At 45.1% G+C, this 26,004-nt stretch overlaps 1 protein-coding gene across 1 annotated transcript in view; it reads left to right on the top strand.

Moving 5' to 3' along the window:
* The window catches only part of IFT172 (intraflagellar transport 172), a 1,181,874-nt gene that overhangs the window by 766,364 nt on the left and 389,506 nt on the right, over positions 1-26,004 (top strand). The window contains exon 32 of the mRNA XM_086928171.1: positions 13,012-13,076. Within this exon, the coding sequence (XP_086784297.1) occupies positions 13,012-13,076 (65 nt within the window). The remainder of the gene's footprint in view (positions 1-13,011; positions 13,077-26,004) is intronic.

Genomic DNA, 26,004 nt, shown 5'->3' with positions numbered 1-26,004 from the left:
CTCGTTCAGTCAGAAGCCTGTGCGGAACCAAACTCAGCTCGGCTGTGGGTGTGGAGGCTGCGGTGGCGGCACAGGGGGCCACCGTGCGGGTCAGTCCACCTCCACTCCTGCAGCATCCGCCTCAAAGTCCTTCCTAGTCCGAGCTTTGGAGTGCACCCCACGCCTGTGGGTGGCAGGATTCGCCATCACCTTCCCCAATGGCGTTCTGTCACTTCCAACAAGTGGGTGCAGCAACTCGTCTGGAGGGGTTACTTCCTCCCCTACAATCTACCCCCCTGGCCATGCCACCTCAGTTCCACCGCATGTCGGGGATCACTTTGAACTTCTCCAACAGGAAGTTATGGCCCTCTTGGTCAAGGGGGCCATCAAGCGCATTCCTGGGCCAGAAGTAGGACGGGATTGTTATTCTCACCACTTTCTTGCCTCCAAGAAGGACAAAGGGGGCTTGCGCCCCATCTTAGACCCCACGAATGTCAATCGCTTCCTCCGGAAGGAGAATTTCAAGATGTTGACTCTGGCTTAGGTCTTGGCTGCCCTCGACCCTGGAGACTGGATGGTAGCGTTGGATTTGCAGGACGCATATTTTCACATCCCTGTCCTGATGGCCCACCGGCGTTACCTGCGGTTCATGGTAGGCCAGGAGCATTTTCAGTTTGCTGTGCAACCCTTCGGTCTTATCAGCGCCCCTTGGGTGTTCACAAAAGTGATGGCGGTGGTTGCGGCTCACCGGCGCAGGTCATGGGTGTCAGTCTTCCCCTACCTCGATGACTGGTTGTTGAAGGCAGGCTCGCCCCAAGCAGTTGTCACCCACCTTCAGACTACAGCCGACCTCCAGCTTTTGCTAGGGTTCTCCATCAATGTGCGACGTCGCACCTGAGCCCCTCTCAGAAGCTCACCTTCATCGGAGCGGTTCTGGATTCAACGCAGTTTCGGGTTTATCCTCCCGAGCAGCGAGTCCGGGATATTCAGGCTCTGATTCCGATCTTTCAGCCTCTGTCCCGGATTTCAGTCAGTATGACCCTCCGGCTCCTGGTCCTGATGGCCTCCTGCATCCTGCTAGTGCAACATATCAGGTGGCATATGCGGGCTCTGCAGTGGGACCTGAAGTTCCAGTGGGCGCAGCATCAGGGTAACCTGTCCGATCATGGCCAGATCTCGGAGGGCACTGCAAGACAATTGCAATGGTGGCTCATGAATCGCAACTGGCTCAATGGCAGATGCCTCTCCCTTCCCCCATCTGGAGCACACAGTGCTGACGGATGAGTCCCTTCTGTGATGGGGAGGCCACTTGGGAGAGGCAGAGATCAGAGGCCTCTGGTCTCCGGCAGAGTCCCGGCTCCATATCAATCTTTAGGAGCTTTGGGCGATCAACTTGCACTGAAAGCATTCCTTCCCTCTGTCCGGGGAAGTGTGGTGCAGGTGTTCATGGACAACACCACCGCCATGTGGTATTGTAACAAACAGGGCGGGGTGGGGTCCTGGTCCCTATGTCAGGAGGCTCTGCACCTCTGGACATGGCTGGAACATCCAGGCATTACCTTGGTGGTTCAACAACTGGCAGGTTCTCTGAACGCCAAGGCGGATGAACTCAGCCGCCGGTGCTTTGTTGGATCACGAATGGTGTCTGAACTCGGACGTGGCGCAAGGTCTCTTTCAGCAGTAGGGAGAGCCTTGGTTAGATCTATTCGTCACCGAAGAGAACGCGAAATGTCATCAGTTCTGCACGTTGGAATTTCCAAGGCGGCACTCGCTCGGAGACACTTTTCATCGCGAGTGGAGCTGCGGTCTGTTGTACGCCTTTCCGCCTATACATCTTCTGCCCAGAGTGCTGAAGAAGATCAGGCGACCGGGCCCAAGTCATCCTTGTGGCTCCAGACTTGGCATGAAGATACTGGTATCCTGAGCTACTTAGCATGTCAGTCGATCCCCCGATTAGTCTGCCTCTTCAGGAGAACCTTTTGTTGCAGCAGCAGGGGATGGTCCTCCACCCAAACCTGTCCAGTCTCCACCTCCATGCGTGGAGATTGAGCGGCTACAGTTGAGGCCATTTGACTTGCCTACTGAAGTCTGTGCTGTCATTCCGGCAGCCAGGCGTCCCTCCACAAAGTCGGTATATGCCTGCAGGTGGAACAAATTTCCAAGGCGGCACTCGCTCGGAGACGCTTTTCGTCGCGAGTGGAGTTGCAGTCTATTTTACGCCTTTCTGCCGATACCTCTTCTGCCCAGAGTCCTGAAAAAGATTCGGCGTGACCGGGCCCAAGTCATTCTTGTGGCTCCGGATTGGGCACGAAGATACTGGTATCTCGAGCTACTCAACATGGCGCTCGATCCCCCGATCTGACTCCCTCTCCGGGAGGATCTTCTGTCGAAGCAGCAGGGGATGGTCTTCCACCCGAACCTGTCCAGCCGCCACCTCCATGCGTGGAGATTGAGCAGCGACAGTTGACAGCTTTCGATCTTCCTACCGAAGTATGTGATGTCATTTTGGCAGCCAGGCGTCCCTCCACTAAAACGGTAAAAGCCTGCAGGTGGAACAAGTTTGTGGCATGGTGCACAGCAAAGGCTGTGGGTCCCCTTTCTGCCCCTCTTTCTGAGGTCCTTATGATCTTTATTTCTTTGACCCAGCAGGGCTCTACTATAAACACTATCAAAGGTTATCTTGTTGCCATCTCCGATTTTCTACGGCTTCCAGATCAGCCTTCTCTTTTTCGGTCCCCAGCTGTTAACTGTTTCCTGAAAGGCATTACGCACACATTTCCTCCTGTGCCGTTCATCATGCCTCAATGGGACTTAAATCTTGTCTTGACATATCTGATATGCGCTCCCTTATAGCCCCTTCATACCTGTCCTTTGCATCCTCTTACTCTCAAGACGGCTTTCCTGGTAGCTATCACTTCAGCCAGAATAGTGAGTGAGCTCCAGGCTCTTTCTTCTAAACCTCCTTTCCTTTCTGTTCATCCGGACAAGGTGGTTTTAAGGACCCGTCCTTCTTTCTTGCCGAAGGTTGTCATGCCCTTCCACATCGGGCAGACCATCACTTTGCCCACCTTCTTTCCGCCTCCTTCAAAAGAGCAAGTGAGGCTCCACCGTTTGGACCCAAACGTGCGCCCTCATTCTATCTAAAGCGCACACAACAGTTCCGGGTGGATGACCAGCTCTTTGTTGGCTACGTGGGCACCAAAAAAGGTTGAGCCGTGCCCAAACGGACCATCTCTCGGTGGGTCATGCATCAAAGCCTGTTGGCTAAGAAGGAGCCTCCTGTGGGGCTGCGTGCCCATTCTACCAGGGCAACTGCAGCCACTACTGCCTTGGGACGCGATGTTCCCTTGCAGGACATTTGTCAGGCAGCTACGGGGGCCTCGCAGCACATGTTTACCAAGCATTACTGTCTCTTTCAGATGCACATGTTACTACTTGTGTAACGATATATCTGTAAGAGACATTAGTTAGTGATAGATTCCTTACCACCCCACCCATCATCTCTGTTCTGCAAACTGATTTCTAGGGTTCATGTTATCCCTTTTAGGGCCCTAGTTTTATGCACCAGTGGCCAGTGTTTTGCATGGCTCTGCATTCCTGGCGCGGAAAGTCGTGTACAGAGCTGATGTCCGCACACATGGGTGGCGCATAAGTAGACTCCATCACGTCATCTTGGCGCATACAACACCAGCGAAGGACGCGGAGCTGCACAACGCCACCTACTGATGCGCAGAGGTCCTGCTAGCGAAATCTTTCCGGATCCAGTCTGACGCCTGGGGATATTCTAAGGTAACGAATCTTCGCTAACTTATGTCTCTTACAGATATATCTTTACACAAGTAGTAACTTGTGCAACAAGCAGAGTCGAGTGGGGTCCTACATCCTGTTGAAAGAGGTGCAATGCTTCTGGAGCTTGCTGTAGTGTCAGGGCATATTCCTGATTGTGAACCACCTGGCAGGATCAATAAAACGTAAGGACAAACAGGCTTCGCCAGCAGCGCCTGGTGGATCACGAATGGCGCAGGACATCTTCTGACAGAAGGGAGATCCCTGGCTGGTTTTTTTCATCATCACTGAGAACATGCAGTGTAAAAAACTTTGCGCGTTGGAGTTCCCAAGAATGCTCTCTCTAGGATACACATTCAGTGTACAGTGGAACATGGAATGCCTCTCCTGTCCCAAGCTATAAAGAAGGTCAGGAACAACTGGGCCCAAGTTATCCTAATATCTCCGGATCGGACCAGGAGAGTGTGGTACTTGAAACTTCTAGGAATGAGCATTTTGTCTTCTGCCGCAGGAGGATTCTCTGTTCTAGCAGCAAGGCAGGGTTTTGCACCCAAACCTGCACAATCTATATCTACATGCAGGAGAACTGAATGGCAGCAGCTGACTGTGTTCGATATACCACCGGAAGGTGTGGGTGTCATCCTCACGCCCATGCGCCATGCTTACACTGGGTGCTGACTGCTGAGATAGATATGTGGCCTCCTTTGGAGTCAACAACACAGACCTATTACAAACCAAGTTGTCAGATGTTTGGTATTCATTTTGTCTTGGCCCAACAAGGTTCTGCAGTGAGTATATTTAAGTTATTGGTTTGCCCTATTGATCATTTTGCCTTTTATGGACCAACTATCCTTGTATAAATGGCATGACATGTTGTGATGCGATTTCTTAAATATTTGACACCTGTTCCCTCCCAAACCATTTTGATGCCATTCTGGGCTCGTACGTTTTTAGTCCTAATTTTCCCCATGCGCACTCCCTTTGAGCCGTAGAGTTGCTTGTTCTCTTTGTGATCGCCTCGGCACATCATGTGAGTATTTCCAGCCTCTCTCGGTTCTGCAACCCTACACCACCCTTTTCCCAGATAAGCTGGTGTTGTGGACCAATGGCAGCGTTTATGCCAAAAAGCTTTTATTCCCTTTCACGTTGGACAGTCCATTGCCCTGCAAAGGTTCCTTACTCCACTTCACCCCTCGAAAGAGGAGGAGAGACTTCATTGCTCGGACCCCAAAAGAGCCTCACACTTTTACACCGATCACACCAAAGACTCCTGGGTGGACAATCAGCTTTTTGTGGGGTTCTCTGGGGCAAAAATAGACTAAGGGGGACCAAAACTGATGTTGTCAAAGTGGATTGAGTTTGAGTTTGAGTTTAAAAATATTTATATAGCGCAATTTCACCAGCGGTTTCATGGGGCTGCAACAGACAGACCCCCAGGGTGAGAGTGACAGAAAATAATAAGAAGGAAAACAAAAAACAGCAAGTGATCTAGTTAAAAGATTTAGCAAATAGGTGGGCTTTGAGCTTTTTCCGGAATTGAGGGTAGAGAGTTACCCCATTTCTTCCTTCGGAAACGGGAGACTGACAAGAGGGATTGCGTAGATGAGCGTAGTTCCCTAGTTGGAACATAGGGAACTATCTCGGATGTAATGAAGGCCGGAGCCGCGCCCAGTCGTGCTTGAAAGGTGATAGAAGCAAGCTTAAACTGGACGCGTTCACGAACAGGGAGCCAGTGTAAGGATTTGAGAAGGGGTGTTACGTGATGGGATTTTGGAAGATGAACACCAGCCGTGCCGCCTGGTTCTGGATCAACTGCAAACGCCTTAAACTATATGCAGGTATACCTGCATATAGGGCGTTGCCATAATCCAGGCGGGAGATAACCATCGCCAAGATGATCAATTCCAAGGCATCAAAGGAAAAAAAGCGGGATACCTTGCGTATGGTGCGTAGTGACAGAAAAGAAGAGGACACCACAGAGCTAACCTGGGAGTGAAGAGTGAGCTGAGAATTAAGTTTAATACCTAAAGTTTTAACTGAGGTAGAAGGAACCGGGGGAGAACCAAGGGAAGGGGGCCAAAAAAGTGAAGATCAGGGACTGGATGAACCACCCGTCAACACCAGCTCGGTCTTGTCCGGGTTGAGTTTCAAATGGTTGTGGTTCATCCAGTCCCTTATAAAAATCATAATAGACTGGAAATTTAAGATGGAAGCAGGGGAAGAAGACAGATTGAAAACAAGTTGGAGGTCATCCGCATAATTGTATACGCTGACCTCCATTTGCTGCAATGAAAAAATAAGGGGGGCAATATAGAGGTTAAACAAAAGAGGTGAAAGGGAGGAACCTTGGGGGACCCCGCACTGAACTTTCTGGAAGTCTGCAGAAAAATCACCCAGGCGAACAGCCTGGGTGCGGTCCCTCAGGAAGGAGGATAGCCACACCAGGGCGGTACCCCCGATCCCCGCCGCCCTGACACAGGAAAGCAAGATGGTATGGTCAACCGTGTCAAAGGCGGCTGAGAGATCGAGGAAGACCAAAGCCTGGGCCTGGTTGGTATCCATTCCCTCCCTGAGGTTGTCAAGGACCGAGAGTACTACGGACTCCGTAGAGTGTGCGGGCGGAAACCAGCCTGGTGAGGAGCCAAGACCCCATACTCCTCCACAAAAGTGCTCAAAGAACTGGTGACATGACGTTCGAGCACCTTAGCCAGAAATGGTAGGGGGGAGATGGGGCGATAATTGGCGGGGACCGAAGGGTCTGCGCCGGGCTTCTTTAGGATGGTAACAATAACTGCTGTTTTCAGTGAATTGGCTACAACCCCCTGAGAAAGAGAGCTGTTGAGGAAGTGGAGAGGGGGATCTGGACAAGTTGTATAAATATGGCGAAGGATGTGCGCGGGGCAAGTGTCTAATGGGGAGCCAGATTTAACAAGGGGAATTATCGAGGTCAGGGATTCCTTGGTCAAGGGAGGAAGAGCATCGAGTTGTCCCTTAGGTGGAGGACACTGAGGGTCAACAAAAGTAGGGGGGGGTGAGGGAATATTGGCTTTAATAATAGCAATCTTCTCAATAAAGAAATTATTTAAGGAGTGACAAAGGTCCTGGGAAGGGGTGGGCTTAAGAGATGTCCTATCGGAAAATGCCAAATTGTGGACAATCGAGAAAATTTCCTTCGGTTGATTCTCAGCTGCAAGAATCTTTGAGGAAAAGTAGGCCGTTTTTGCAGCCAAGATGGCCTTCTTGTATTGAGCCAGGATAATAGTAAACTCAGATCTGAGTAAGGGACAGTAATTCCTCCTCCAGGCACGCTCGGCTCGGCGTACCGCTAGTTTGATGGTCTTAAGATCCTCGTTAAACCACAAGTTGGCATCCTTCTCCCGCTTTGAAGTTACCCGCTTCAGCGGGGCAATGGAATCACAGCCTGAGGAGAGCCAATGTTCAATGGCAACGGCCTGAGAGAGAGTGGATAGGCCTTGTAGGGTGGGGTAGGAAGAGGTTAATAATGCGGTTAGATTCTCCAGACCCACTCGGCTCCATGAGCGGACCCAAACATTCTTTGGGAGCGGGGGCCTAACAGTAGGGTTGATGGGAAGGGTAAACGAAATCAAATGATGGTCAGACCAGGTGCAGGGTGAGATGGACAGGGAATCTACCGGACAGTTCAAGGACCAAATCTGATCTAAGATATGTCCTTTGACATGAGTGGGAGAATGGACATCTGACACAAAGTTGAGGAATTGAAGGGTATCTGAGAACTCTCTTGAGGACGGACATTCCGCTGGATCTGAAGGCCAAAAATTAAAGTCTCCCAATAATAAGATGGAAGAGTTATTGACCGTAAGTGTGGCCAGTACCTCCTGAAAATCAGAGAGAAACAGTAAGGGTGATTGTGGGGGACGATAGGTGAAAACACAAGTAAGAGGGGGGGTGGTAGATGTAGTACGAATGGCAAGGTACTCTGTTGTGGCGATATCTGGCAAAGATAGAAGTTGGAAGGGGAGGTCAGCCCGGGTAATGACTGCTACACCACCCCCCGCTCTACCAGCAGAACGGTCTGCTCGTAGAGCATAGTATGGAGCGGGGAGAGTGGCCAATAAGACAGGGAGAGAATCATCACTAAACCAAGTCTCTGTTAGAAAGAGAAGATCCGGTGCGTGAAGGTCCAGCAGCACCGACAGTTCGTGTGAATGGGCCACTGCTGACCGGGTGTTAAGGTAATAGGCCGAGAGAGTCCTAAGTGATACTAGGCTGGCATCTCCTCTGGGCAGATGAAGGGGAATGGGGGGAGGGAGAGGGCGGGAAGATGAGGAGGCAGGAGACAGATCAAGAGAAGATATGCGGGAGCAAGTAAGGGCAGACAAAGGCCAAGTGCCATGGAGACTGCGGAGTTGAGAGGAAGTGTAGGTGATAAATTGTGCAGAGTGACGTGCCCCTAGCCCCGGTCGGCCGCAGACGGGCGCAGACGGGCTTGACTTATGCGCGACTTCGGCGCGAAGTCGGCGCTCCCACTGCGCTCGTCCGCTGCGCTTACTCCAGGTCGCCATTTATGCCGTCTGCGCGAGCCACTAGACCGCTCACCTGCACGGTGGAGAGGCAGGGCGGAAGTGGTTCAGAGCCAAGCAGGAAGTGTCGCTCGTAAGGAGGACCCTCCGCACAAACGGCACACTGCCGGGGAGGACCGGGGTCGAGAGCGGGATTGAAGAGGTAAGCTGGCTAATCAGTTAGCAAAGTTGAAAATGCGGGCGCATTAGTAATATTCACATTACAAGTTTAAAAAATACACAAAGTGCACAACACAGCTCGTAGTCAGCTGGGTTACTGGTTAAAAGTATCAGCGGTGCTGGAACACGCCCGTAGCCTGCCCACCACAGATGTCTGCCACAGTTGTCTGCCAGCGAAGCCAAGCAGGAAGCAAGATATAGAAAAAGCTTCTGCAGCCACTAGACCGCTCACCTGTACGGTGGAGAGGCAGGGCGGAAGTGGTGCAGAGCCAAGCAGGAAGTGTCGCTCCTAAGGAGGACCCTCCGCACAAACGGCACACTGCTGGGGCGGACCGGGGTCGAGAGCGGGATTGAAGAGGTAAGCTGGCTAATCAGTTAGCAAAGTTGAAAATGCGGGCGCATTAGTAATATTCACATTACAAGTTTAAAAAATACACAAAGTGCACAACACCGCTCGTAGTCAGCTGGGTTGCTGGTTAAAAGTATCAGCGGCACTGGAACACGCCCGTAGCCTGCCCACCACAGTTGTCTGCCACAGTTGTCTGCCAGCGAAGCCAAGCAGGAAGCAAGATATAGTAAAAGCTTCTGCAGCCACTAGACCGCTCACCTGTACGGTGGAGAGGCAGGGCGGAAGTGGTGCAGAGCCAAGCAGGAAGTGTCGCTCGTAAGGAGGACCCTCCGCACAAACGGCACACTGCCGGGGCGGACCGGGGTCGAGAGCGGGATTGAAGAGGTAAGCTGGCTAATCAGTTAGCAAAGTTGAAAATGCGGGCGCATTAGTAATATTCACATTACAAGTTAAAAATACACAAAGTGCACAACACAGCTCGTAGTCAGCTGGGTTGCTGGTTAAAAGTATCAGCGGCGCTGGAACACGCCCGTAGCCTGCCCACCACAGTTGTCTGCCACAGTTGTCTGCCAGCGAAGCCAAGCAGGAAGCAAGATATAGAAAAAGCTTCTGCAGCCACTAGACCGCTCACCTGTACGGTGGAGAGGCAGGGCGGAAGTGGTGCAGAGCCAAGCAGGAAGTGTCGCTCGTAAGGAGGACCCTCCGCACAAACGGCACACTGCCGGGGCGGACCGGGGTCGAGAGCGGGATTGAAGAGGTAAGCTGGCTAATCAGTTAGCAAAGTTGAAAATGCGGGCGCATTAGTAATATTCACATTACAAGTTTAAAAAATACACAAAGTGCACAACACAGCTCAGCATTAAGACTCTGGAGTGCCTGTTCTTGACATCTGACAGACAGCGACTTGGGTATCAGTGCTAATGTTCTGCTAAGTATGGCAGGAAGGACATTTTGCCCTTTTTTTTGCTGCCGGACCTTTTGTTCTGAGCCCACTCCAGACCCTTCATCTTTTGGAAGTACTGATTTGATATGAATTTTAAAGGTGAGGAATCTGCTGTTAGAAGTATCCATCAGAGAACAAGTTACTTACCTTTGGTAATACTCGTTTTGGTGGCTACTTTATCTAACCTCCGATTTCTCGCTGCCCTCCAAACTTGTTCTGTAAGTGGACTATTTTTACAATTAAAAATGTCCCAGATTATACACTGGTACCTCCAATTGTTCATGCTCTGAATCTGAGGATGCAGTGTAAACCAGTAAACTGATGTAGACACGTAGGGCTTGTGCTTATGTGCCACTCCATCATTTCGGGGCAGAATGAGGCCAGTGTGGAGCTGAATGGCGTCATCTAACGGCATGTGGGGACATTGCTGTGAAAACGTCAGGTCCCAGTCTGGCACCTTGGGTATATTCTAAAGGTGAGGAATCTGCAGTTTGATAGCTGGTAAGTCACTTGTTCAATCCTGATAAATGTGTTATGTTAGAAGCCTCAAAAACTAATTGCATCCGGTGGATCCATTTTAGTAAATTGCCACCGTTTTTTGGTATTCTTTGAATTAATTTCTAGAAAACTTGACTTTGGACACAATTTTATTGAACAAAAATCTTGCCATCCATATGTTAAGCTTTTAAAGCAGTTAAACAGTTTAGTGTAGCCCTCTCTGACTCAGTAGGGAGAGTTATGGTGCCACGAGTGGTCCTTCTCAGTATCAGGTTTATAGGAGTCTGCGCACAACACTAGACGTGGCTAACTTTCCTGGGCCTGGCGGTTAATCTCAAGAGCTGCCAATTAGAACCTTTTGTAGAGTATTGTTGTTTCTGATAGATACATCTGCCTTGTGGATTCCTCACCTTGTGATTCCTCACCTTGTGAATATCCCCCTTGCGCCAGCAACGTTCGGAAAATTCTTTGTAGCACGCCGGCGTGGACGACGTCATAGGAGCACGGCATTGCGCGCGACTCCGTCTGACGTCACCGACTCCTCATAAGGCCCACGTCGGCGTGATGACGTCAGTTCCCTTTTTTCCGCGTTTTCGACGCTAACGGTTTCTGGGATCTTCTGCGATACTGAAAGTATCTTGTTACTATTTTGTGTTACTGTTTCTCTATTGAGTGTTTCTTCTTCGTCGAGGATGTCGTCGAGGAAGACGGGGTTCAAGCAGTGCGGCTCGTGTGCCCGAATGATGTCGATCACTGATCCGCATGACGTTTGTTTGTGGTGTCTTGGGTCGGACCATGATGTTAAGAACTGTCGTTCCTGCTTCAAGATGAACCCCAAGGCTCTACGAGAGCGGGAGGCGAAGCTTCTACTTGCAAAGGTGAAAGGAAGAGAAGCTGGAAGGTCTTCGAGGTCGGCGTCCAGGCGCTCGAGGTCGAGGCAATAGTCGGGGTCGAAGTCGAGGTAGAGGTCGGCTTCGAGATCGAGGTCCAGAGCGAGGTCAAGATCCAGAGAGAGGTCGAGGTCTGGATCCAAGTCGGCTTCGGGTCATGCTTCGAGCTCCTCGAGGAAGAAGCACAAGAGGAGTAAGCATCGCTCTAAACATCACTCTGGCAAGGAGTCTTCGGATTCGAACAAGGAGTCTCGTAAACATCATAAAGACTTCGTGTCTCCATCTCCTACGCAATCTCGTGGAGGTTCCCCGGTTCAGGAGCAGGAACCGGATCTGGAGTCGCACCATTCTTCGGAGCATGAAGAAGAGGAGGTTCCTCGGGCTCCGACTCCGGTGGAGGAGCCTAAAAGTCAAGAGGGCCAGGGTGAACCTTTGCCGGAGCAGCCTCCTTCGGAGCGGCCGTCTGGTTCGTACCTTCCCTTTCCTGGCCCGGGGCAGGACCCCTCGCAATTCCTTAATGCCATGTTTGGTGTTTATGCGAGGGCGATGTACCCCACTGGCGCACCGGTTGGTCCCATGGGTCCATTGTCTCTTATCTAACGATAAACTGGTGTACCCCAAAGAGATATCTTTCCATTGGAAATTGTCTGCTCTCTATAGAGGTCATATTTGCAAATAGTGCTTCATGCTAGGTTAAGAATTAGGTTGTTGTGTACATCGTCCATTGAAATCCATTACTAGGAACAACAAATCTGTTGCCAATTACTCACAGCTGTGATCTCACAAGAGGGAAAGGGAAAGCCACGTTTATTCTGCCATGTTATTGCTGTCCTGGGATGAGGTCAAATGTTCAACTCCAGTGCCCCCACTTCGACCCTGTGTCTCGACAACAGAGCACAGGAAAACAGAGGAATGTCACATGCAGGTCCACTGCCACCTCTAGGCCTTCAAAGACCACTGTGCTCAGGCATGTGGCCTCAAATGTATCCATTTCTGAGATCAGCACATAGCCACATGTTACAGTGCAGAATACAAGTCAGTGTGTTTATAGCTCTTCGTCTTTTATTAGCAACATGCATACTGCTTAGATTGGCTCAGCCAGTCACTATGCGCAGTATACTTGCTCCAAGTTCTGTTGTTTATCTGCATTCTAGGTTCAGTTGGACACGATATAGAGACAGTGGAGGACTGTTTATTGTTCTGTCAGAATAGGTGAATGACTGGTAATAGCAGTAGTGCCCACATGCTGTCCTGCATTCATAGCTATTTGTTTTGACCATCCACCATAATTGTAGGATCGTCAGTTGCTAGTGGGTAACTCTGTATGCAGAGGGTGTTGGGCATGGTTAAGGCTCTGAACACAGGCGATTGCATGTGATGACACATTTATGCACTGGCAGGGAAGCCTTTACCAAAGTACTTTTAGATTTGCCCTGTACACTGATCATTCTAAGGAACTGTAAACATTCTCCTGTAAACATGTTCTTATTCTACAGCACAAACATCATATAACAACTTGAGTTAATCTTTTTTCCTGGGTATCTGGAAATAAAGCAGTAAAGCAACAACTGCTTTGAGTGTTCGCTGATGCATTTCTCATGAATTTGTGGCTCTTTGTCACAGCAGTGCTTGCTCGTCTTCCGATACTGAACTGCAGATGTCATGGTGTTTGCGGGTAGTAATAGAGTGAGCATGCCCAGTGCACTCAGTGACATTGCACAGGGAATAATGAGCATGAATGGCTTGAGCAGTGATAATCTAACATGGACACATACTAGAACTACCTGTTCCTATTGTAAGCTATGGTTCCTGATCTGAATGAGTGTTCATTCGCCGTCCTCACAGGGCAAGTTTCCAGAGGCAGAAGCAGAGTTCATCAAGGCAGAGAAACCCAAAGAGGCTGTTCTAATGTAAGTAACCAATATAGTACAATTTAAAAATAATATGAATTGCTGATTATACACCATTTGCGTACTGTGCCCTGTACGTTGTTTTTTTAGTAATACAGATTTTACTCCTATATTTTTACTCTGTTTTTTCTAATGTGTCACCAGAAACTGCTGCTTTATAAACTGTTGTATCCAAAACTGAGCACAGCCAGCACCATGCATGTGTAAATCTGTGTCAAAAGTAGTTGATTAAATGTGAAATGTTATAAACTGCTCAGTATGTCCCAGAGGCTCCTACTTTGATGAAGAGAAGATTCAAAGAAACACTCCTCCTTAGAATGTCTTGTTCACACTTTGTATAAATTTTTCATTTCTTCTCAATTGCTTTTGAATTCTGTATGCCTCCCTTCTCTTTCACTCTTGAGTTCAAATATGTCTCTTTGTTTTCCCCGCGTCTCCTTCACACAGACGTGTCCCTGCATTTGTTAGTTTGGAGTGCAGCCTATGATTTTTCAGGATCTGGTGGCTCTGATATACTTCTTGTTGCCAATGAAAACATGTCACATGTTTTCGTGGGAGAGGTACATTGCTGCCCAGATGAATATTGGGAGTGCTTCTGACTATTGAGCATTTTTGCCCTACAATTTTTCCTTTTGCCTTTTTATGTGGTCAGAGAAAGGATTTCTTTCTTTTTTTGAGTTTTATACAGGTATCCATCACAGGCTTATGTCTATGACTAGACACACCTCCCTTATCACTCTCTGGTTACATCTCTCTCTGCTCCACCTGCCCCTCTGCCCCACAGTAGACATCCCTCTGCCTCAGGTTCCTCTCACCTTTTCATTTGCAGTGGCCCTTTTTTTTTTAGATATTGTTGCTTCCTCATTTCACAGCACTTGATACTTTAGGTGTTACATTTGGGTCAAGTCAACAAAGTTTTATTCGATTTCTGTCTTTCATAAAAGCACATAAAATCACAGTACATTACACGATAAGAATAAAAAGTATCAAATGTAAAATGAATTCATATTTTTCCGCCAACTAACTCCTCTAAGACATAAATTCATTGTTGTCATGTTTTCCATAACCCTGCATTTAAATCACTAAAAACATTGATAATCTCCATACTACATGTTCATTATCCAAAAGCTGTAATGATATAAAAGCAGGATGAGATTGTCTAAGACCCAGTGACTTTAAAATTGGTATTATCGATATTTTCTTTTGCTCATCGTAAAACTTGCAAAATAAAACAACATGAAGTGTGGATTGTTCTGAATGATCATCGCAAGGACACAAGTGCATAACTCTTGACCAGTCATTCATTCTTGGGAAGTTTATTACTCTATGTAGAATCCCTAGTCTGAATCTGGTAAGTAGAAAACTGTCATGACCACCAGGGACTATATTTAAATAAGGTTAAATGCTAAAAGTTGTTCAAATCAATTAATTAGACAACACAGTAGACTTTATTTCTACTGATAGATTGAGTGAATCAAGTAAAAGTACACCCTTTTTAAAAAAAATCTTCTCTTGTGATGGGAGTCATAGTCCTGGGCTTAGTGTAAAACTGTGGATGACCCCAATCGCATGTGAAGTCCCGGACGTACCTTAGCCACAGGATAGTTAAAACCCTTTCCAATTTAAAACTATCATTAAAGATATCCTGGTTTTTGTTGATGACCAAATCCTGAGTGGGTTCCATTTTTATAAGACCTGCAATAAATGGTACATCCAATTCAGAATGGCAAACTGTTGGAACTGGGGTCACCAGTTCCCCGAGGGTAGCATGGCACGAGCGGGCAGGCATCCGAAAGCTTACGTGTAAAGCGACCATACAGCACACGCATCCACTGAGACAGTAAAATGGGCACGCAATGAGTGACACCACTTCAGTTAGTTTGTATAAAAATTAGATAACTTTTATATAGAGCAGAGTCAGGGTAATCAAAAATTACAGTATCAATTACTTATTCGTTTCCCTTCAGAATACATATGTTTCAACACTTTGTAATAAATACTCAGAGGAATAAATATTAAATATCAGATAAATATTGAATATTAGATAATATTAAGTATAGATGATCACAGGCCTGACCTCAGCCTTGCTTCTTGTCAGCACCTGTAAGAAATACATTAAGGAGACAACCAAATGACATTGCATCTCATTGGTTCTGCAGGCATTTTACCCACTTCTCACCAAGCAAGGGTGAGCGTTTTACAGCAGTAAACATGTAAATAAATAACTGTAGGCTTCCAGAAAATGCAGTACTAGGTGGGAGAAAAACATTTCATTACAAATAACTTCCCCTGTTGCAGGATTAACCATCTTAAGAACCACTCCCATCAGGAATGAGCATTTCCTAGATTAGGGCATTAAGCAGTTCAACAGCAGGAGTAGAAGTTTTCATTAGTTATGCATCAACATTTCATCCAGAATCAGACCACCTTTATGGAAACAGTAGCAGACCCCTATGCAGGGTTAAACATTTCAACAGGTAAGCTTGAGCATAAAAGGTTTGGCTTACGCATATAAAACCTTTCCTTATGTAAATAGAAACATCTCCTTGAACAGGAATGAGCTTTCTATAAATGATCAGGCAAATTCCCCGTTTCCTGATGCAGGTCTGGACACTGCATTATCTCCGTCAAGTATGAATAAACGTTTCATTATCCAGCAGACACATTTCGTTATATAGATGTTGGCATTTCAGGAAACCTGGAATTAGGCAGGAGGAGAAAATACTTCCCTGAATAGGAGTAGAACAGGTCATTGAAGGTAAAACCTTTCCTCAATCAGAGGTAATCATGTCCATATGCAAAACCAACATAGCATGTCTCCTTAACCTTTGCCTAAAAGGAATAAACGCTACGCTACTATGCCATAGCATTTCCTGGAGTAGTCAAACGTACTTAGGGAACACAGCATTAAGTAGCAACATATAACTTTTCACTATGCAGGAGAAGAAATCAGTTCATTGAAGACCAGGCAACCCTTTCATTATAGCACTAAGGCCGTTGGTTAACCTTTCTTTCAGCAGGGGTAACCATTTCCCTAAGCAGGTGTAGGCCTTTCTTTGAAAATCTCATTATCAGTAATGAACGTTCCCTTCATACAGGTAAACCAGGTCTTAAGACTGGGACAATTAAGACATCCAGCCCAGGTGAGCAACCTCCTCCAGCACCTTAGCGCTGGAAAGATGTAGCGCTTGGGAGCAGATATAGCGCTTCAGGGTTCTAGCGCTTCAGGGCCACTATATCCTCAAGGATCACAGCGCACTCTGGCAGCATCAGCAGGCTCAGTGCTTCTCACAGGGGCTCAGTAGATAAGCGCTTGGGGGGCAAACCACAGTGCTCTTCTGACACAGCAGTACTGGGGTTGTCAGCACCTCAGGGGCCACGGCAGGCTATGCAGGTTACAGCACTTCCCAGTACACAGCGTTAGTGAAACGCGATGTGGGGCACACACAGCAGTTCTGTCAGCTGAGGTAAATTAGGCAGTTCAGGGGACTAGCGCTAGGGAATGAGAGCGCTTAGCCAGCAGACAGTTTATTTAAATTGGAGGCAGGTCAGCAGAACCAACAGGACAGGCCACATGACAGTGGCAAACCAGCAAAAGGGGGTCCCAGGTGGCGTCAGGGAGCGCAGGGAGCGATACAGCGCCAATACCTGGTTGCTTCCTCAATAGTCCTGTGATGGTTTGGTTTCTTCTTGGCGCTTTATGTTTCTTGCGCCCTTGTAAATACCAGTCTCTTGGATCCTTAAAAGGGGGAGGGGGTTGAGTTAATGGCTGTATCCAATCTCCTCAGCCGGTCTCCTCAAGTGCCCCATGGGTTCCTCTCCCGCCGGGCCAGATCAGGGGGCAAGTTCAGGATCCCTCAACACTTGGTAGGCAGCACCTAGGCCCTGTCACTCCCAGTATCATAGGTCCCTGTCTAGGCCTCACTGCCTAGAACTCCTGCGTAGGTTCTCCCCCAGGTCTGTGTTCCCTCAACCTGACAGGAAAATTTCCCTCCCTTTCCTTGTATAGTGCCAGTTGACAGTTGGTAGTGGCAGTTGGTGTCACCTCACCTGTTCCAGAAGGTTCCAGGAGGTTCTAGGAGGTTCCACCATTCTGGCTATGGGCAGGCTGGCAGGCTAGTATTGATACATTGTTTGAAGGGTTCCAGCCAGCTCCTGGCTACTAGAATGCGCCCACAAAGACCGCGCTGCAGTAGCAGGGGTCAGTGGCAGCCATGTTAGGGGAAGAAAGCACCTGCACCTTAACATTAGTTTAACATTACACAGGGCTTTCTCCATTACACAAGGCCTATACACTTTTGTTACAATAGGGGGCACCCTAAATTAAAGGAATAAAAAGCAAAACATTTCTGGGAAAAGGGTCAAGTCCTACACAAACATACTTACATTTGGGTCTCCAACATAGGATCATTCATGGATTCACATGCTTCAATTTTTCTCCTTGTTGGAGTTTGTAGTAAAACTGTATGTATATGTGTGTGTGTGTGTGTATATATATATATATATATATATTTCTGCCACTCCACTTCGCAAGCAGGACGCAGGCGCTCTCTTCTCCCGAAGAGACACATGGAGCACAGACCCAAGTAAGTAGAAAAATTGTCGGTTTATTGAGCTGTTACTCAGTCGGCCATTACGCGTTTCGGTACTGACGTACCTTGATCACATATATATATTCAGGCTCAGAAATTCGTTTTCCCTCTATAAACAAAGCAGAAGCACTCCGTGGTAAGCGTTCAAAGTTGTTTATTCCAGCAACAGCAAAATGTGCACAGACGCGTTTCGGACGCCGAGTCCTTCGTCAGTGTTTCAACATCGCGTGTAGTGAGGCAGCTGTATTTGAGTACGTCATTGTGACTTACACATTGAAAGCGATGACGGCTCATACACTCTAATTTCACATGCAAATCGGGCGGCCATAATGGTACTGTGACATACAGACATCAAAATATTGGGACGCGCTTTAAATACAGCGCCAAGGCCTCCAATAACAACAGTAAAGCTGTGTATCGGCATATTGGCCACCCTGAGCCGGTATTCATTTCAACAATAAAGCTGTGTATCGGCATAACACCAGCTGTCAATTTGCATGATATAACACTCTAAGACCTTTTATGTAATTACTCAGGGCAGAAACAATATCATTTCAATTCATAGCAGAATTCTAAGAGGTAATTGTCATCATATCTCTGTAATCTCATTCATCTCAACGGTAAAAAATGAAATCAGCAATAATTGTCATAAAGTAAAGAAGAAAAGAAAGCAGTGGATACAATGTACAGATCAACATCCTCAATTCATTTTAACTCATCTGTCCATTATTTTCCAAAATGTGCTGTTAATTCCTCCCCACTGTTCATACCTTGTGGGGTCTTAGTTTCTTGATCAATAATGTAGCGTGACTCTAGTCTTCGCAGCTTCATAAGTCTATCCCCACCTTTGGGTTGTGCTGGAACGTGATCTAGCCCCCAATATTGTAATAGATCCCTATTACTTTGGTGTACTTTAGCAAAATGACGGGCCACAGGATGTCACATCTTTATTTGTAATTGCCCGTTGATGTTCCAAGATCCGCAACTTTACGCTATTGATTGTGCTGCCTATATATTTAAGGCCGCATGGGCATGACAAGCAATATACAACAAAAGGGGTCGAGCATGTGATAAACTTGTTGATTTCTCTACCTCTTGGTAGGCCCGGCTGCCTATAGGTGAGTACTCTCCTACTATTTTCACACGCTTTGCATTTCCCGCAGGAAGAAAAAAAAAACATCATTTCTTTCAGGGTACTGCTACTTTTGGGTTTTGGTGGCATAAGATGACTTTGTACTATTTTATCTTTGATGGATTTTAGTTTGCGAAATGTAATCAATGGACGCTCTGGGACACCCTTGCCTATTACACGATCTGTTTGCAGTATATGCCAATTTGCAGTATATTGGCATATACTGCAAGGCATAGGTAATTGGCATCGTCAGAGAAATTGGTTATCATTCGGAATTTATTAGTTGTTTGAGTTAGTTCACTATTTTTCTCTCTTGGTAATAATAACGTGCTTCTCCCGAGGGAGGAAAGGAAAGCGCGTCCACCTCCACTATAGCACAACCCCCTGACACAGAATAAACACATTCGAAGGAACAAACAAACAGGGGGCTAGGAGAAGTGATACCAAAAAGTAGTATGGCGGAGGGTGGTGCAAAAAATACAGCAGTCGCAGAAATAAGGGAAGAGATAACAGACGATGAAGACGGCGTGGAGAAAGAAAAAGAAGGAACACCAAAAAACATCAAAAATCACACAGATGAATTTCTTGAAAAGATATGGACAGAGATGAAAGAAAAATTTACTATATCAGAGGCCAAGCAAGATAAGATTCAGGAAGTGTGTGAGAAGTTGGACAATAAGCTAAATGCTTTAGGGGACAGAGTGATGGCTGTAGAAAGTGAAGTGGGTGCGCTGAGTAAAAAGGTGGAAAAGAATCGAAAAGAGATAAACTCCCTGAGGCAGGAGAGCAAAACAATAAATGGCAAGCTGGAGTCGCTCGAAAACCAGGCAAGAAAAAACAATATAAGGATACTGAAAGTGCCTGAAAATCAAGAAGGGTCAGACATAAGGAAATATGTAGTAGATATTTTGGCAGAATATTTTCCATGGGCAGCCAAAGCTCTACTAGAAGAGGATATACAAAGAGCTCACAGAGACCCATTTGGTAAAAATAAAGAGTAGAAAACACCAAGAAAGATACTCATAAACTTCAAAACTTATGTATTAAAAGAAAAAATATTGGGAGAGGCACTGAAAAAGGGAAATTACAATAAAGACAACTGGACTTTCAAAATTAGATCAGACATGTCGAATGCTTCTCAAACCAGGCAATGGGAGCTGGGGAAACTAATGCCAGAACTACAACAACTTGGTGCCACGGTACAGATGAAATTCCCTCCGTCATTGAGAATAATGTGGCGGAATAAAATGAGGAACTTAAGAGACCCAGAAGAAGTTAATTCACTCATTGAATTAATAAAAGACCAAATCCGATCTGAAGAACCAATAAGTTAACAAAGAAACCTTTCGAATATTTTTAAAAAATATAGTTGAGTATATGTAGAAACAATGTTGCAGGACTTCACAACAGCCACAAGATACACAGATTAAGAGTTATGAGTCGGAGCTACCAAGGGTTATGAAGTTAACCCAAAGAAAAGAAGATGGAGGCTTCCCCAGGGAGGGTAAACACAAAACACAAAAAAGAAATCATAAAAACTACACGAGAACGGGTGGGGTGTAAAATAGGGAAAAAATACAAGAAAAGAAAATCCTCATAAGTCGAAGAAGATGGGAAAACACCAAAGAGCTTTTCAACATAAACGATAAAACAAACGGTAGTTTAAAGGGGAATACAAGAATGGAAAACAGGATAAATGAGGAGTACAAATAAAAGAATTTAAAATGCTCTCCTGGAATGTAAATGGGATGAGAACAAAAAGCAGAAGAAACAGAATCCTGGAATATCTGAGAACATCAGAAAGTGAAATAATAATATTACAAGAGACACACTTATTGAAAGAGGAATGGGCTCAAGTAATAAAAACCCTAAACTGGGTAGACTCTTACGTATGTACCACACAAGAATGCAACATCAAAGGAATAGTGATAATCATCAAAAATCACTCAAAGCTAACCTGGATTCAGCAGAAGTAGATTGTAAGGGAAGATGGGCAATAGCAAAAATCTTGATAGAAAATAACCCACTCACAATAGTTGGATATTATGGACCTAATCTAGACGACGCAGACCCGTTACGGAAACTCTACTCTCATATAATACAAGCCACCTCTCCAATAATCCTGGGGGGGGGACTTTAATCTTATAATGGACCCTAGCATTGATAGATCCCCACCAGAGAGACATGCAAACTTACCGAAAATGAGAGAATGGATCGGTATTTATAAAAGAGACCTAGAACTGATAGACATCTGGAGAGAAAGAGGAGAAAAAACCCACCCATTTACGCTTCATAATAAAAAAATTGGGGCATAGGTCGAGAATTGACTATTTCCTTATTGACCAAGATCTATCAGGTAGTGTAAAAAATCTAGCTCACCTTCCAGCCCACTTATCAGATCACTCTGCGGTCCAGCTAACACTTCAAATAAAATCAGTCGAAACACAAAGAAGATTCACGGTAGAGAGAGCAATTTTACTTGACCAGCAAATTATGAAAGAAATTGAACTGGAAACAAAAAGCTTTTTTGAAAATAATAAAATCGGTACGACAAAACAGGTTTCTTGGGACACATATAAAGCAGTATTAAGAGGAAAGTTACTAAGTTCGGGAGCATATAAAACCAAAAAAATGCGACAAGAAATAACAGACCTGGAGAAAAGTATAAACCTCTTTGACACCCAAATAGCAGCGAAACAAGACACAACAAAGAAAAAAGAGCTAGAACTAGAAAGAAAAAACCAGAAAGAAAAATTGGAAGATATACTCGAAGACAGAGTGCGTACAAAGTGGGATCAAGTAAACTAGCAAAGAATGAATATGGGGAAGGATGTGGTAAGTGTCTCTCTTGGAAATTAAAAACAGATAAAAACAGGAATAAAGTAAAGAGAATCCATCAAGAAGGTCAAACAAACCAAAGCACAGAAGAAAACCTAATCAGACGAGAGTTTGAGATTTTTTGCGGAGCTATACACGGAAGACACAAACCCACAAGAAAGCCAGATAGACTCGTACTTAGAAGGCATCCCATTGTTGGCCCTTACGGAAGAAGAAAAGGGAGAACTAAATAAAGAGATCTCAACAAGTGAAGTAGATGAGATTATCAGAAGCTTAAAAAAGGGAAAGGCAGCAGGGCCAGATGCCCTACCAAATGAGATATACATCGCATTAAGGAATACCCTGCTACCACATATTACGGAGCTGATAAACCTGATTTTTAAACAACAAAACAAAATACCAGATTCCTGGAATGACGCAATAATCACAATCATCCTAAAACCTGGCAAGGACCCTACTACATGTGAATCATATAGTCCTATATCACTGCTCAATGCAGATTACAAAATATTTACAAAAATCATGGCAGTTCGACTGGGAAAAGTAATGAACCAACTTATAAACCCTGATCAAAAGGGATTTATTAAGGGGAGACAACTACATGAAGTTACACACGAACTCCTGAGCTCCATTGACATAGCTACACAAAAAAAGTCCCCCTTACTATACTCACTGTCGACGCCGCTAAGGCGTTCGACAGAGTCAACTGGTCCTACCTAGAAAAAGTCATGACCAAAAACAACATAGGTCAACCATTCATGCATGTCGTGAAACAGATCTATAAAAGACCAAGGTCAAAAATCCTAGTTAACAGCAGTCTTACTGAGAATGTGAATATAGGAAGAGGAACAAGGCAGGGGTGTCCCCTCTCGCCCCTGCTTTTCAATCTATATATTGAACCGCTGGCGAACAAACTAAGAAATACAAAAGAGATTACCCCCTTTAGATATCAGTTGTGACAGAAAAAAATCGCATTATATGCAGATGATTTGATGATTTTTACGGACGACTATATCAATTCAAAGACAACTATAGAAGAAATCATAAGCGAGTTTGGGAAAGTTTCAGGTTATTTGGTAAACCATTCAAAGACCGAGATCATGACCTGGAACACTCAATTCCAAAGTCCAAACATCAAGAAGGAAATAAAATACTTAGGGATCCTAGTGAACCAAGAACTGGATAAGATACCGCAACGTAATCTCAACAAAGTAACAGGAGAGGTAAAAAAGTTACTCAAAGTGTGGTCTAGTTTACCATTAAGTCTTATAGGTAGATCAAATATTATTAAAATGTCAATACTGACCAAGTATACATTCCTCTTTAATACCATTCCTCTAGAATTTGGAAAGTCCCTTTTAAAAAAACCACAGGGAGATATTATCAGCTTTATATGGGGCTCAAAGGGAACCGGGATCTCTTGGAAGAAACTCAGGAGGGGAAAACAAGATGGAGGATTATGAAGCCCAGATCTGGTGGAGTATTATAAGGCGTTTCAGTTTAAAAACATACGGACCCTACTAAAAAGTCATCAACACTATCCGAAATACCTACAAGCAATGACAGAAACAGAAGATCATTTTTTATTCAAATTTGGTCATCCTAAGTACTTTAAAAAAGTTAAATTGAAGACCTCACGGGAGGCAGCAAAATTGTGGGTACAAATAAGAGTAAATTTGAAAATCCAATACTACAGTGTAAAGGCCCCAATATGGGACTCACCGTGAACCCCCAGAATGCCTAAAAGACTCAATGGCAATTCCCTTGAAACAAGCCAATATCAACTATTGGGGTCACCTATTAAAAGGCTCAATTTTGATCACATGGGAAAAACTCCAAATTATCACCAATGGATCAGTTTCCAAATTTAAATATTATCAAATATCAAGCTGGGCGAAAACCATTCCTATTAACAATCAAGAGAATGAAAAGCTGGAAAAAGAAATGATAGAATCCCTAGCAATAACTAAGGAGGTGGCAAAATGGTACTGGGCGTTTATAGCTGCAGGAGAGGGAGACACGAGGATGGAAGACCAAATCTGGGGGAGAGACATACACTTGGATGACCTAGATATAACCTGGGAAAAATCGGTGGAAAAATGCTGGTCAACTTTAAAGTCTGCTGCTTTAAAAAGAAACCATCTATACACTATACATCGCACATACTGGACTCTGAAAAAGTTGTCCAAATTTAAAAATGCAGGCGTAAAAAAGTGCTTGAAATGTGGGGAAGAAAATGCAGACGATGTCCACATGTTCAGAAACTGCCCCCAATTGGAAGAATTTTGGATAGAAGTGGGTAAGACAGTGAGCTTAATCATACAGAAGCAGCTAACTGTAAGTACAACCCTTACTCTTTTTGGGATTTAAGATACAATTGGTTGAGGGGGACGAACCAAATGTCAGGAAAATCTTCTCTTTGTATTAATTGTTATTGCTAGGAGGGAGATTTGTATAAAATGGGTTGGGCCATCTCCACCTACACATAGAGACTGGATGAATTCTGTCTTAAGGATCAACAAACTAGACAGGAAGGGAAACTCCAGAAAGAGATTTAAATATTGGGAAATTTTTGAAAACCACCTAATCTCCAATACAGGGTCAGTACACACGGTCCTATGATTAATGCGAAAACAACATCTGGTAGACAAGTATGATACTTGTCGAGTAGCCTTGATGGCTATCTCACTCCCACACATCCAAACCAGATGTGGCACTATGTAAAGGCTTAAGGGTACTCCTCTGAAAACATCGTACAGATGACAAACTCCCCAACCCCGAGAGACCAAGGGGCAGTATTGGTAACAAAACCAGAGGCAGAAACCTGAAACTCCGAATACATAGAACTTTCGCAATATGAGGATATTTAAAATAAAAATAAAAAGTAAAAAAAATAATAACGTGCTTCTAGGAATTTTAAGCACTTTCCTGTATGTTTTCTCTAAAAGGGCGCTATCATAGCCTCTGATTTTAAACCTTTCAATAGATTCTCTAGCTGCCTGAGATAAATCACACTTTCGTGAACAGTTCCGTCGTAATCTCAATAGTTCTCGGTATGGTATACTGCGAACTAAGCTGGGAGGATGGCTACTTCTTGCATGCAATATGCTATTCCCAGCTGTGGGTTTTCTATATAGAGTTGTATCCAATTTTTTGTCATTTCTGAAAACCCCGAGAGCTAGATAATGGACCTCCCTTCTGCTCATCTCGCAGGTGAATTTTAAATTCAAATTATTCCTGTTCAGAGCGCTCACAAAGTCCTCTGCCTCGCTGAAGGAGCCCCTCCACACGAGAAAGAGGTCATCAATGTAACGCCTCCACACCAGGACCTGTGCCGCCCATTTGGCATTGTCACCCGCGAGGGCCACCTGCTCCTCCCACCAGCCGACGAAGAAGTTCGTGTAGCTGGGGGCGAAGCAGGTTCCCATGGGATATTTTTTGGTACAACTGGAGCTTGGATATATATATATATATATATATATATATATGTACATATATATATGTATATGTATATATATATATATATATATATATATATATATGTACATATATATATGTATATGTATATATATGTATATGTATATATATGTATATGTATATATATATATATATGTATATGTATATATATATGTATATGTATATATATATGTATATATATATGTGTATATATATATGTATATATATATATATGTATATATATATATATATATATATATATATATATATACATATATACATATATAATGTGACCAAGGCCGCTGGGACGGCCGGAACGCGTCATGGCAATCTGTCTGTTTGACTAATAAAGTATGCTGATGAGAAGCTGATCCTTGCCTCGTAATTCGTTAATGGAAAGCGCAGCTGCTGCGAGGTATTGCAGATATATATATATATATACTTTTGTACTCCAAAAAAACGCCACTTCCAAATCCACCCAGGACCGGCGAAGCAAGGTAGGAGACGGACCACTGAAATTCACAGATCCTTTATTGCACTGTCAGCTGGCAAAATAGGAGGGCAATACGCGTTTCGGGCTCCACGAGCCCTTGTTCACATGCCTTGATCAAGACGCCGCTGGGTGTCGAAACGCGTAGCGGTATCATGGATTAAACTGGTGATTATCAACTCTCACTCTGAGTGCGCAATTTTCCTTTACTTGAACTTTATATTAAATTTGACCGGCTTGGGTTTCTGCCTGAATTGCGCAAACTGACGACGGGATGGATCTCGGAAGGACCCACTACTCTTTTGAAATATATATATATATATATATATCTCCAAAAGAGTTTCCGCTTTACCGGGGGCCTCCGACGCTGCAGGGCGGGCTCTCAAAAGTCAGTAACGGAGATCCTGATAGTAAAGACAC

Source organism: Lissotriton vulgaris, chromosome 6, assembly GCF_964263255.1.
Source record: "Lissotriton vulgaris chromosome 6, aLisVul1.2, whole genome shotgun sequence".
NCBI classification, from domain to species: domain Eukaryota; kingdom Metazoa; phylum Chordata; class Amphibia; order Caudata; family Salamandridae; genus Lissotriton; species Lissotriton vulgaris.
This window is presented reverse-complemented; position numbering and strand designations above follow the sequence as displayed.